The sequence below is a fragment of the Podarcis tiliguerta genome (genome assembly GCF_965153285.1).
Source record: "Podarcis tiliguerta genome assembly, chromosome: 9".
NCBI lineage: Eukaryota > Metazoa > Chordata > Lepidosauria > Squamata > Lacertidae > Podarcis > Podarcis tiliguerta.
This window is the reverse complement of record NC_139542.1, coordinates 53962352-53977396: the sequence shown is the minus strand read 5'-3', so window position 1 is coordinate 53977396 and position 15045 is coordinate 53962352. Positions and strand designations below refer to the sequence as shown.

General features: G+C 43.4%; 1 protein-coding gene across 2 annotated transcripts in view; it reads left to right on the top strand.

The window, feature by feature from the left end:
• SGCZ (sarcoglycan zeta) overlaps positions 1 to 12859 on the top strand; it is a 561235-nt gene extending 548376 nt beyond the window's left edge. For both annotated transcript variants that reach the window (XM_083458437.1, XM_083458436.1), the window contains 2 exons: positions 6964 to 7087; positions 11036 to 12859. In XM_083458437.1, the coding sequence (XP_083314563.1) occupies positions 6964 to 7087; positions 11036 to 11236 (325 nt within the window). In that variant the 3' untranslated portion in view covers positions 11237 to 12859. The remainder of the gene's footprint in view (positions 1 to 6963; positions 7088 to 11035) is intronic.
• The last annotated feature ends 2186 nt before the right edge of the window (positions 12860 to 15045 follow it).

Sequence of the window (15045 nt, the reverse complement as noted above, 5' to 3'; positions counted from 1 at the left end):
TCACGGTTGCTAGAGAATAAGGCATTTGGGTCCTACAGCTAATATCCCCATTAGAGAGGCATGTTGTTGTTGCTTAGTCATTTAGTCGTGTCTGACTCTTCATGACCCCATGGACCAGAGCATGCCAGGCACTCCTGTCTTCCACTGCCTCCCGCAGTTTGGTCAAACTCATGCTGGTAGCTTTGAGAACACTATCCAACCATCTCATTCTCTGTCGCCCCCTTCTCCTTGTGCCCTCAATCTTTCCCAACATCAGGGTCTTTTCCAGGGAGTCTTCTCTTCTCATGAGGTGGCCAAAATACTGGAGCCTCAGCTTCACGATCTGTCCTTCCAGTGAGCACTCAGGACTGATTTCGTTAAGAATGGATAGGTTTGATCTTCTTGCAGTCCATGGGACTCTCAAGAGTCTCCTCCAGCACCATAATTCAAAAGCATCAATTCTTTGGCGATCAGCCTTCTTTATGGTCCAGCTCTCACTTCCATATATCACTACTGGGAAAACCATGGCTTTAACTATACGGACCTTTGTTGGCAAGGTGATGTCTCTGAGGCATAGACATGTGCAAACCTTTAAGTCATTATCCATAGGAAATGGGACCTGGTGGATCGAGAAGATTTGTAGATAGGAGTTTGGTCACAAACACTGCTTGACTATCTTGAAACATGACAGGCACAGGAGAACCCTGGACCCACAAATGAGAATTGCAAGGAAAAATTATCTGCCCTTGTATAACTTTTGAATGCAATGTCCTTTATTAAAAAGGAATGCAGTTTATTTTGTTATTTCATATGTTTTAAAAGTTTGCTTAATTTATTAATCAAGAGATGTGTGGAAAACTGAACAGAGTGAGATTAGGCGAGAGCAGGAGATGTCTGCCCATATCCCCCTCCCCTCAAAATTATCTGGACAACTTGTTCCTAACTCTGGGCCAGAGGTACTGCATCATTTATTTCCAACCCTGCAGACCTCACCTGTCCAGTCCAGAGCTGAGAAAACTCCTTCCAGATCACAGCCACTGGCGAAGCTGCATGCTGTACTACCGGGGGCGGAGAGCAGGTGGGGGCATGGCTGGCACCCCCCAGGGATGTGACGAGCATCCCAGGGGTGTGGCATACCGCCTGCAGGTGTGTAGTGCGCATCCTGGGGGCGTGGTGTGCCACCTGTGGGGGCATGACGCCCGGTGCGTGGAGGGGCCACTGCAATGGCACCCTACGCACCCTACCATTCCTCCGCCAGTGATCATAGCTTTAAGTGTCTCATCAAAACAAACCTTGGAAGGGATCATTTCCCTATAGCTCTGAGGATCCAAAGTAGTAAGCCGCTGTTACCCTAACCTCTGTTTGCTGTTAAATCCATCCGCATACTACACTGTCATTTACAACCATCTATTTAAACTAACACCAGTCAGGCCAATCTAGGATCATCACAGTATCGTGTAGGCAAAAAACCCCATACTTTCCCCAGGCCAATCAAGTTTACAGATTATTTTTTATAAAATAAAATAAAATAAACTCCTGGGTCTCCTATCTATTTGACCTCCATTCAGTGAAGCCTTCTCTCATACCCATGGCATGCAGATGTTGCTGGTCCCTGCATCCCTATCTCACCCCTGCCACCCACTCATGTACCCCATGTGCAGAGTAACAGGGGGGATCATGCACTGATGCAGAAGAGAGGAAAAACGTGTAATAACTGGAGGCTGTAGCAAAGCGCACACGCCCAGTGCTATGCTCAAAATTCTGAAATAAAAAATCAGCACAGTGGATAATTCCCAGTACATCCATTCCACTTTTGAAACAACAAGAGGGGTCACTCAGAACGCCAACATACATAGATAATGGAGAATGATGTGGCAGTATCCCTGTTCTGGGTTGCATTGTTCCCAGGAGAGTATCTTATTCAACCACGTCCAATGTAGGTTCTCTGTGCATGAAGGATTTGTTGCAGGTCACCGTGATCTTCTTCCTCTCCTCCCCTGGTTCCTCCTCAAACAATTGATTCCGCTTCTGTTCATATATAACACATCTGTTCTATGTGTCACAAGTTTTCAAACTGCCCTTCACTTAATTCTGCTACCTTTCTCCTCTGATCTCTCCCCACCCCAGTGTTATCACTACAAAACCTCTCCTTAACTTACAATACATAACAACGACATTTTCAAAGGCTCTTGAGATGTCATTTTATCTTTAGATTTCACTCCCTCCTTGGCAACAAACTACATTGTAACTCCAGACACTGTTGCTTAATGCGCACACACTTCACCTGTCTTTCTAGACTTGTTAACATCAAAGTAGTCAATTATTTCCTATGATTCCTGGTAGAATAAGGAAAACTAGCTATGCCAAAAATAATGGAATGTTCCGTTCAATTAGAGTCTAGCTAGGAGATGTCTAGGAATTAATGAGAGCTTTAGGATTGATAATAAGGTAACTGACATGCTCTGCATGAAATAATATGAAGTTAAGTCATAAATTCGATATTGCCGTATTTCTGAATTGGAGCTGGGGCTGTAATGATCTTTCCTGGTTTAAGAGCCAAACAGTTGAAAAGATGCATGGGAGAGGCAGTGCAATTTGGAGGGGAGAGACAGCAGTTCAGGATGTTTGCTTTACCCTGATTCCTCCCCATTGATTCTCCCCTGCATGCCTTGACCATAGCTGCTTTTCCACTAGCTGCATTTGAGAAATCCATATCCAAGAAACCCAGTTTCATGGAGGGGAGGGGACCAGATGTTGCAGGAGAAATGCAATAAATGAGGGAAACCGAAACACCTTTCCCCACTCATTAGATACCCGAAGCTCAGAAATGAATGACTTACTCATGCCCTGGTCTTTCCCTTTGAGTGTTCATTTTAATGCTACCTTTTTTCTTTTTGCAGTAATGAACCCAAACCAGGGCCAATCTACATCCTATGTAGTTGCCACTGAGACCCCTTTTCCTGTGTACAATGTTTTGGCACATTTATGCTTTACCCAGAGATATGAAAGTGTTCACCGCCACCTCCATCTCTTTATAGTGCCAGAGGTAGAGCAATCTCCCCCTCTTTGTTAAGGAATCTTACTGACCCCACTGACCCCTTTGCTGGTTTGTGAGTTGTGGAGGGCTGCTGGTCCCACCACCTGAAACCTCAGAACTCTTTGAACTGGGCAGATTCCCTAACTCACCTGCATGCAAGCTAGCAGAATCTTTGAACCCCACCATACTGAAACATAGAATCTGGGTATAGTTGCCTTGTAGGTTCAGGCAAAGCAAGATTGCCCAGCAAAGCAAAACTCCACTTCCTAAATTTCCAAACCCTTATCACACCATGCTAGTGATCTATCTCCTTTTAATTCAGTTCTAAGGCTATAAGAACAAAAAAAAAAACCCTGAAAGTACCTTCATTCTCTTTCTGAATAATTATGGCCAAGCCTTCTTTACTTGCTTTTGAATGCTGAGTAAACCATCTTAGATCAATTGTCTTCTGCCTCTTGAGAGTCCTGGCTTGAGTTGAACTCACTCAGTTCCAAGTACCGTTTTAGTTTTTCTCAACAGCTGGGCTTTTTCCCCAGCTGGAACTCGCTGGAACTGAGTTCTGGCTCTCAGGTGGGCATCATTGCCATTATAAGAGAACAAGGGAGACGTTCATGGTGAGTTCTGTGCCTCTTTTTCTAGAAATTTAGCACGGGTTGTTGGTGACATTTTCCTTGATCTTTTTTTTTTTTTAAAATAATATTTTTATTAAGATTTTTACATAAAAAGAAGAAACAACAGAAAAATACAAAAATACAGAAATACAAAAAGACAAAAACAACAACACAAAAAAACCAATTCCATTTTCATAGTATTCCTTGCGTTTACTTATTTCCCAGACTTCCCCACACCTCCCCTCACTGTATTCCAGTTCATATATTTAGTCAGCAAATCCCTTCCCTCTATCTTAACTTAATTTTTATCTTAATCTTAATATCTTACTATATCTTGGTCTTTTCTTAATATCTTAATATGTTAAGCCTTTTGATTTTACACCTTTTAACCTTCGAGTTTTCTATACTCCTTCACCACTTTGTCGCTAATAACCTTTTATGCTCCATCCGATGTCATTCTAACATTCATTGATCTTATAATAGTTCTGTAAATCGTCTTTAAATTTCTTCCAATCTTCTTCCACAGACATTTTCCTTGATCTTAGGGTGGTTTGACTTGTGCTTCTGTGCATGCACGCCCACACACGCCCACACCTCTCTCAAGTAGGCCTGGGAAGGCAAGCGGAATATGATTAGCAAACCTCAGAGAGGTTTCTTTGTAGGTGCAGCTGCAAGTCTTTTCTCCTGATCCACAACCAATGAAAGTTCCTAGTGGTAAACATTTATACTGGTTCATTGTGTTGACACAATAGGCGATAAGAAACCTTAGTCTCTTATAGCAAGTTTAGGATTGTAGTATATATTCCAGGCATGTCCCCATCAAATTTAAGTACTTTCCAGTCCCTGTGATTTCAGGGGTGAGGTTAAGCACCTTTTAACATCTCTTTGTCTGCAACCAAAGGATCTTAAATGTCCTTAACTTTGGGTAGATGGTGCCCATTATTTTTAACCATGCTTTTAACTTAGTGGTGGTGTCTGAAATGAAATCTTTTTACAGAGAAGCTATTTTGCCTCCACGGCAAGTAGTATTTTTTTTTAAAAAAAAAGTCAAAACACACTTATTTTAAATTTCCTGTACAGTAGAGCAGCATGTAGAAATTTTAGCCCATTTTATCATACAGTTGCATACCTTCCTGTTGCCTAAAGGGAGGGCTGGGAATAAAACGCTGCATTGGTAGCAGTGAAGTAAGTGTCGTTATGGCAAGGAATTTATTCTCTGAAAGGAAAGCAGGTTCTCAGACTGTTCAAAAGAGAACTTTCCTGGAATTTAAACCATGCCCTTTTCTTTAGAGACAAGGATATCTAAAAGAGAATGCTGTAGTAGCTCCATGGAAAATGCTGCACTTTTAGAAAGCATATAGCAAATATTTCTGAAGTTCCACTGATTTTAATGAGAGGGGTTACATGTGAAACCAATAGATTTGAAAGTACTTCACTTTTGGCTTGAGATTATTAGTTTTTCCATATGAAGACCTGGGAACCAGTTTTGGGGACTTGTAATGGTTGTTTCAAAACAAAATATGAGCAGCGAAATTCTTGTTTGTCTCAAAATTTTAGAATGCTCTTACCAGAGTGGCCTAACTGATGAATACTTTGCTGTTCTTTTGGTTTCAGGAAAAAAAACATTTCCATTTCCCTAGGCCTTTTAGACACAATTTAACTCATGCTATTTGCTTTTATCTGGCTTTTAAGGTCTCGCTGCTGTTGTAGTTCTTGCATTCTCTTATTGTCCACCATTTGTTTTATTTATTTGTTATGTTCACTGGTAGTCTGAGAACTGGGAGATGGTACTTTCTTTTTCTATAAACCACCCTGGGAATTCTTACTGAAGGGCAGCATAGAAATATCTAAAACAAAATTAATAAAATAAAACCTGGGCCGGGGGGAGAGTCCCACCGGTAGATAATGAGGCAGCAAAATTTGTTCTGGGGACAAGACACTGAAAAAGGATTATTTTTCTGACTGTGCTGATTACGCATAAAAATGAAGTTAAGAAGGTCATATTGCTGAATTTGAAGGGGGGGGGGGAATGGCCATAGGTTTTATCCAAGTGCAAAGGCCTTGCAGAAACATGTAGTCCAGTTACTTGAAATTTGCTTACGCATAGATGTAGATATAAACATTTTCCTGTGAGATGAACATATGAGAAGCTTCTTACGTGTCAACTTCATAAGGTGAGAGAGCTTTTGCTATGCACCTCACAACATAGATTCAACCAAGCCTGCTTGCAGCCTTCCCACAGTTGTGCACTGTGAAAACAGCATGCTGAACTAGATAAGCCTTTGGCTTGATCCAGCAGGGCTGGGGTTTTTGTTGTTCTAATGCTCATGTCCTTAAGCTAAGGGGAAAGTTCATAAAGAGCAGACGAAACATCAAAGTAGTTACAAATTCTGAGCTTGACGTCTTCAGGTGAGTCCTGCTGTCGGTTAACAAAAGCACATGCATCTCATGATCCCTTGCAGAAGGTGTGCAAGTCTAGCTTTGTAAACTAACTGGATGGAAGACCATTTCAGAGCCTCTCTGAACTCCTCAGAAAAAAATAAAGAGTAATAAACTGTAAATTCTGAGCTTCCAGTCATGGTGGAAGAATTGTAATGACCGTGCAAATAATGCAAGATGTGAATCCATACAAAGTCTTGATAGACAGGCCACCACGGGCTGTAGGAAGCTAAAGCCATATTGTCAGACTCCAGGCTGTACATATTGTTTGTTGATGGTTTTCATTTGCCTTCTTTTACAGAATCACATATTTAAGACCCTCCTAGCATGACAGCCACCAGTCATGGTGACAGTGAAACAATCATATGATAGGCTGCAGGCATAAATCATTAGCACTTCTGGGTAGGGTGGTAGAATTAACTTTGAAAAGATGCAGTACAAATATTTGAGTGTAGATTTGTCGTGTGCTATCACTCCTCGCCTCCTTGGCACAAGCAGAAAGCAACCCACCACATGGTGGTCATAAAACCAGGCTCTTACATGAGACAATAACCCCTTTTCAGTGTAATAATTTGTTATCTATAACACTAAGATGTGTATGCATGTACGTGTATTTATGTGCATATAGAAATATGTGGTTCCAGAAGTAAATGCCGTGTGTTCCAAAAACAGCTCTGAACTGAGATCTAAAGGAATATGAATATTGTAAGAACTGGCATCTTTCATCTTGAAAATGAAATTTTCCAAAAAGCAGGGGAGTCAGTGGAAGTTTTATTTTTACATTGTCTTAGGGAAAATATTTTACCTATGCTGTTGGGTGATATGTGCAAAGCATAATCATTTAAGACTTTCCCCCCTTTCCCCCTCTCTCTCCTTTTTTCAAAAACACACTTTCAGGCTCGAATCGCCAACTAGATCTTTGATAATGGAAGCTCCCAAGGGAATACAAGTGAGTGCAGCTGCAGGGGACTTGAAAGCTACCTGTAGAAAAGAACTACACTTGCAGTCCACAGAAGGGGAGGTAAGTCTGATAGGAGCACCATGACACAAAACAGACACGTGGGAAACACAACTCAAATGGTGCTCTGTTAGCCAGATCGTCCCTACCACATACTTGTGTCAGCATGAAAAGATTACACCGGGAATCGTAGCATTTAACAGAGCAGCTCAAAGTTGTCAATACAATTGATGGCAAGTGTGGCTCAAACGCAAAAAGCTTCAGATAGTACAAGCAAGCTTTCCTAGTTGACTCTGGAAGAGACTGCAGGTGGCTGACAACCCATCCTTTTACCATCAGAAGATACCCAAAGTTAAACAGTCATGGTTTAGTTTCTGGATTTCCTTTTCAGAATTGAATTGCTTTCATTTTCAAATTGCAAACCACCTTGTGGGCCATTATGGTGGAGAGGTGGTCTAGAAATGCATTAAATTACCGTATTTTTCGCCCTATAGGACGCACCTAGTTTTTTGGGGGGGAAATCAAGGGGAAAAAATTTATTTCCCCCCCAGGTTTGCGCAGCCATCCCCAAGCTAGAAGAGGGAGACGGAGTGCTCTGTCTCCCTCTTCTGCCTTCAGGGACAGCCTCTCTAGCCTCCGTGGGGCAGCGGCTTCCCCGCTGTCCCCCGAGCTTGTGGGGCTGGCAGGGGGGAGAAGCAAGCTTGCTTCTCCAACCCCCACCAGCCTCCAGATCAGGTCGGGGAATAGCCGGGTGGCGGCGCTCTGCCTCCCCGCTATCCCCCAAGCTTGGGGGCTGGCAGGGGGGAGAAGCCAGCTTGCTTCTCCAACCCCCACCAGCCTCCAGATCAGGTCGGGGAATAGTGGGGTGGCGGCGCTCCGCCTCCCCGCTATCCCCCGAGCTTGTGGGGCTGGCAGGGGGGAGATGCAGGCTTGCTTCTCCAACCCCCACCAGCCTCCAGATCAGGTCGCGGAATAGCGGGGTGGCGGCGCTCCGCCTCCCCGCTATCCCCCGAGCTTGTGGGGCTGGCAGGGGGGAGAAGCAAGCTTGCTTCTCCAACCCCCACCAGCCTCCAGATCAGGTCGGGGAATAGTGGGGTGGCGGCCCTCCGCCTCTCCGCTATCCCCCGAGCTTGTGGGGCTGGCAGGGGGGAGAAGCAAGCTTGTTTCTCCAACCCCCGCCAGCCCCAGATCAGGTCGGGGAATAGCGGGGTGGTGGCGCTGCGCCTCCCCGCTGTCCCCCGAGCTTTTGGGCTGCAGGCTGCTGCCCGCAACCCTTGCGAGCCCATGGGACCTCCCGTCGGGCTTGCAAGACTTGCGGATAGCTTCCTGCAGCCTGGAGAGCGAGAGGGGTCAGTGCGCACCGACCCCTCTCGCTCTCCGGGCTTCAGCGAAAGCCTGCATTTGCCCCATAGGACGCACACACATTTCCCCTTCATTTTTGGAGGGGAAACGGTGCGTCCTATTAGGGCGAAAAATACCGTATTAAGTCAGGAAAGAGATGTGATTTTAAAGGGCATATACACAGCTCAATGACACATTACATGAGATTCGTACCTCCATTCCCAATGTGTACAGTATGCATCGATAGTGATCATATCCACATCATACATTTAAAACACTCTGCTGCCACGTTGACAGTCATGGCTTTTCCCAATGGGCTGAGGCATCCCAGTCAGATGGGCAGGGTCCAAGTAACTCTATGATGTCCTAAGACCTTTCAGCGTCCTTAACAAACTACAGACCCCAGAATTCTTTAGGTGAAGCGGTGGTTTGTTAAAATGGTATAAGAGTGACTTAAGAGCAGATGTGAGCAGCATTGGAGTCATCAAGCTCACCTCAGAAATTCCACACTGGGCAAGGCATTCCTACTGAGGAGTCCTTCCTAATCATAACCCAATCCATGTTGCTTTTTCTGTCGCTTCTGTCTTGTGTGGCATGTCTCAGAGCTATTCCCACATGTCACACGGCATGATGGCCATGTTTGTGACTTTTCAAGGGGAAGCAATTTTGTTGTCTGCAAAGGAGGCACTGTTGTGAAAGCAGGAGGCAGACGTTGGCAGAATACAGGCAGTAAATGCCTGATGGTCCACATTCAGCTTTGCAGGTCACAAGTCATGCACAGCTGTCATAATAAATGACTGAAAATTGCACAAACATCATGCTTCCTTTCCTACGTGGCACTGATGACTAGGGGATATTTAAATGAACAGCAAATTCTAAATATTTCAGTGTGCTGTGAATTATACAGTTATTTTTCACTTTCACTGCTCTTTTCAAACTTCATTATTTTGATACACTAACATACAAATATAATTGCTACATTAGTGATGAAAAATGCATAGCTTACCTGCTCCTTCCACTTAGCGGTACTGATAAACGGGCCACAGTTAAATCAAGATCACCAAAAGGAAGAAGTGTTAAAATGTTTTCAAGGTGCTTTGAAAACTTTCATGACTTGCATGCTATTATATCCCAGCTTTCAGTTTTATATTCATATTTAACTATCGGTCTAAACCACACATGGCATGAAAATAACGATGGTTTGAATTGCTCCAAGAAGTAATTTATAGGTAGCCATTACACTGCCATGGAGCCCCATTGCTTTCCATAGGCTTGAGCTTGAGTCACACTAATGTGTCCCTCGGCAGCTGCTATAATGCAGGAAATACTTAAAGCCTCAGCCTTGTATCAGTATTTAAGCTCAAGAGCTTTTAAAATACTGCCGTCATGCTTTTACACCATTGTTGCCACTCTGAAGATCGTAAAAGGCATCAGTAAAAAGCTAACAGCAGTTGTAAGAATACAACCCATTCTGTTGGTTCTGAGGGCTGTCAGTCTACAGCCCTCCATTGGAGTTTCTGCCAGTGAGCAGCCAGCCATTTCAGGATGCTTGCCTGGCCAATGGCAGCTCCATATGCCAACTGGACGTGAGCTTTTTGCTTATATCTGTGGTAACCCTAGAGGTAAGTTATAAAAAGAAGTGAATTCCTGCCATACTCCATAGCAAACTGCATCCAATTTATCCTTACTGGAAATGGGCGAGTCCCCCAATGCTGTCCTCCAATTAATACTAATAATACTTATTATTATTATTATTATTATTATTATTATTATTATTATTATACCCTGCCCATCTGGCGGGGTTTCCTGAGCCACTCTGGGCAGCTTCCAATAATTACCTTGGAATTGATACAGCTTTCACCAAAAAGACATTGGTTTGATTTTCAAAGCTTCACTGTCCCCAAATGACACCTCCCAAACTCTTCCCTTTCCCTTCCCTGTCAGGTGGCAGTCATAGGCGTAGCAATGCTGGCACAAGAGGAAAGAAGCTGCTCCCTTTCCTTTGTCTCCCTCCACAACACGAGTCAGCTGTTGTGCAACTGCAGTCATACCTGAGGCTGCAGATGCTTCAGCTTACGTTTTTTCAGGTTGCGGACTGCCAAAACCCGGAAGTACTGGAACGGGTTACTTCCAGGTTTCGGCAGTCACACACGCACAGAAGCGCTAAATTGTGCTTTGTGCAGACGCACCAAATCGCAACCCGCACAGATCACATTCGCAAACCAAGTGTCCACTGTATTGCGCTGGGTTTCCTTTGTTGCACAACCTTTAAACAACTCCTGTGCTAGCGGACAGAGAATGTTCAACCAGGCCCCATGTATTTATCATTCCCTCTATGCCTGATATCCGTAGGTGAGTGTGGTTGCTTTTGCAGCCAAAATGGCACCATCCACACATGATAGGGAGGCATCTATCATATACACCAGGCATGTCCAGCTCCCAAAAGACTGCAATCTACACCCACTATAAAAAAAACTGGCAGAGACCTACCCATTAGATTGACCAAAGCTGTTGAGCTTCTTCTGGGGAGCCAAAGTTGTTGAGCTTTCGGGGGGGGGGGGCAGCAATTGATCTGGATCACACAATCGACTGCTATCGACCGGTTGGACATTGCCTGATACACACCATGAAAAGAGCTTTACATTCTCTTCTCTTCTCTTTTCCTCCTAGATATTTTTGAACGCGGACTCAATCCGATTAGGAAATCTACCAGTGGGTACTTTTTCCTCTTCCTCCTCCCCGCCGAGCTCATCAGCAGCTCGACAGACTATCTATGAGCTCTGCGTTTGTCCCAATGGTAAACTGTACCTTTCCCCGGCAGGAGCAGGCTCCACGTGTCAGTCCAGTAGCAACATCTGCTTGTGGAGCTGAAAAGACTCCCGACCCCTCCTCACACCAGAATAGCCTTTTTGTTACTGTCCCTCTGCTTCACAGTTCTGCCCGGTTTCCTTCGTCCCATCATGAAGCTCCGAAACAGCCCACAGAGCATCCTCTTCCGGTGTAAGCAGGAAGACAATGTGGCCTTTTTGTCTGGCTCGTGGACGTAAACGACTGGAAGAAAGAAGGGGGAACAAAAACGGTTGTCTTCATCAGGAAACCTGGATCTTAGTATCACCTTTTGTCCAAAAGGGAGATTAACACAGGTGCCTTTGCTATATATGAAGTGAAGCACATTGTTTTAGATTTTTGCAGGAACTGTAAATGAGAATCTGCACATATATATAAATATATATATATATATATAATACATAAATATATATAGATAGATATAGATATAATGCTATACAAATTTTCCCAGAATCAAAAGGCGAGATGAATTGGTATAATAAATAATTCTACTGTCTGAAAGCACAATTTTCATATGCCCATCACTTTTGGATGTAAACTTTTATCCCTGATTTTTAAAACTTTTGGAGCATTGTATGATGCTTGCTTTGCTAAACAATTAAAATTCAATTCACATTTTAAGCAGCAAGAGACAGAATCCCTCCCCGATTGCCAATCCGTTGTTACTGTTTATCTCCTACAGCTGGGGTTTTGTAGGAAAAATTCTTTGGACGCACTTAGCAATATAACCTATTCATGTTGAAAACAAGACCCAATTTTAGTTTTGTTCAGCACTTCGGTGATTACATAGTGATTATATACAAAGCAATTTCTTTAAACAGTAGCATTCTGGGGTCAACGAATGGTCTGGGTCGGGGGAGAATATACCACTGAAGAAATTCCCATGATGATGTGATGGATAAATGGATGACCAAATAAATATTTTTCTAAAGTTTTAGAAGTTTATAATGGAAAAAAGAGCCATGCCTTGAACTGGAGCCCCACAGGTGTACATTGAGTTCTCACATGTGTGGGTTTCCTCATCCATTACAGTGGAGAAAGCAAATGCATGCACGCACATGAAAATGCCCATAGACCTGCTTCGTCCATTGAAATGAACTGGAGGAAAGCACTATACAACCCCAAAACAGTGGCAGGTTTGGAGCATAATAGCTGCAGCTAAACAAAGCCATCTGAATTTAGTGCATTGGAATTACTATCATGGTGAAGAAGTGCAGTGACGTTTTCTCTTGTTAGCAGCTATTATCAGATCTTCCCGTGCAATTTCAAAATATAATGACTAGGATTCTGAAATAAATTAAAGTTCATGGGGGGAAATGTTTGGCCCTTGGTCACCCTGGCAGCCATATGCACCCCTAAAAGGGATAGGGAAACCCTCCTGAACTATGTGGAAATGGGGCACTGGGGTACTGCCTGTTGGACCAATTTGGGGCAATTTGTTATCTGCCCTCACCCCAGGAGCTCCAGTTCCGTATTTTGAGTGAATGTGCATATGGCTTCAAGGATGGAGGAGGGGACAGGCAACCTTTTTTCTGTGAACTTGCTTAGCTTGTTTTCAGGATAATTATCATTATTAAGGGACGCGGGTGGCACTGTGGGTTAAACCACAGAGCCTAGGACTTGCCAATCAGAAGGTTGGCGGTTCAAATCCCCGCGACGGGGTGAGCTCCCATTGCTCGGTTCCTAGCAGTTCAAAAGCACGTCAAAGTGCAAGTAGATAAAGAGCTCTGGAGAGAAGGTAAATGGCGTTTCGGTGTGCTGCTCTGGTTCACCAGAAGCGGCTTAGTCATGCTGGCCACATGACCCGGAAGCTGTACACTGGCCCTCTCGGCCAATAAAGCGAGATGAGCACCGCAACCCCAGAGTCGGCCACGACTGGACCTAATGGTCAGGGGTCCCTTTATTATCATCATCATTATTAAATTTGTATACAGCCCTTCACCCGAAGATCACAGGGCAGTTCACAAAATAAAAACACAAAATGGACACTCACCCCTTCCATCGGACGGGCGATTGTTGCAGATCCTAACGCTTGGTCGCCATCCCAGGGCAGTAAAACAGAACGCACATGGTCAGGCAGCCATTGAGGGAATTCCCCTTGGCCACGTAGGTAGGTGGCTCAAGTTCCCATCAGCTGCTGCAGTTCAAAATTGTCCAATGAGTGGCCTTCTCAGGGGTGGGGCATACCTTGCTGGCTGAAAAGCCATAGGCTGCATGTCTGCCTGGACAGTTGGCAAGGCATAAAAACCAGAAGCGCTTTCCTACAACATAAAAATAAAAGATGAGAACACAAAATACATAATAAAAACAAACCAATCTCTCTCCTTCCTACAAACATGTTTAAAATGACATAGAATCTCTATACTTGAGCTTTTGGCTGATTAAGAAAATGTTTTCATCTGGCATCTAAAGATATATGTAAAAAAGGTGTTGGGCAAACTTCCCTGGGTAGAGCATTTCACAAACAGGGAGCCACCGCAGAAATGTATCTTGCAGCTTGCAGAATTCAGGCAAGACTCACTAAATCAGTATCTATCCTCTTGAAGCAGCCTGTGTTTCAAATAGTTGACTGATTGCCAAGGCTGGTTTGCTTGTTACTTTAGTGTGCTTGCTGCCACCTCTCAGGTTTCTCCCTCACTCCTCCAGCAATGTGCACAACTTCCCAAACTTCACAGCTGTGCACAATACTGGAATCACAATGGGAGAAACCACTACGAAGTTATTTTCTGTTATTGATATTGTTTTATCATCCAAATTAATTATCGTAAATCACGTTGAGCATTTAAAAATAAAATAAAAGGCAATAAATAAATTTCAGTGGCAGCTAAGCTACTTGGAGGAACATGTAAATCAGGTCTCTGACTGGATAGCAGCACAATTCTGCCACAGTAGGAATCTATGGTTTCCTATTACATGAACAAGCTATGGCAAGCCTGAAAATCCCATGCTCCCCCACTCCTAAAGGAGATCAGAAGCAACTACCTCTAGTTTTGAATCAATCAGCATTCTCTGTGACTTCTGAACTGGAAGAACCATGGTTTGTTTAAACTATTGTTTCAGAACAAGCCAGGGTTTGAAATCATCATCTGATCCTGGCTTGTTCTTCTTAACCATAGCTTCAACAAATCACAGTTCAAATGCCATGGGAAACTGTGGTTTGTTTTAAACGGAAAGCAAAAATTTTCAATCTTCTCACAGGCAAGTCAGAGGAGAAGGCAATGCACCAACTTGAGGCTCATTATGCTTTGTTCCCACAGCAGAAACTGTGGCTTCTTCTTGCATCTGAGCTGGGTTGAATATTTTGTCAAAATATCAACTGGGACCCATATAAATTCAAATGTATTTTAAAGTAATATTTGTTATATTAGCTATTTCCCATCATCCCTCTCCATTACCCATGTTAGATGGTGCAGGTTTTCCAGAGCCTAACAACAGCTAGAGGGAAACAGGCTGGCTAAAAAATTTCCAGATGAACCAAATAAATAAATAAATAAAAATCCTATGAAGTCATAGGAGACAATGAACAGTAAGATGGTGTAGTCATTTAGTTAGCAGAACAAGAAGGCAAAGTGTGAAACTGGAAGCATTCAGTTCATGGTTGAATTACAGTATGAACTTTCAGAGACTGTTTGGTTCCCTGGAAGTAAAGACTCTCCCCTATATTATGTGTAGCCATAGATTTATAACCATATAAAATGAAAGAGAGGACAGAGGATTTGAAGGCTTTATAACTGAGCTCTAAAATGATCTCCAACTAGATGAATTTCTCTTTTGACATTTATGTGTTTGTTTGTTAGTTGAAATGCCACACTGTTAATTTTAAGCTGGAAAAT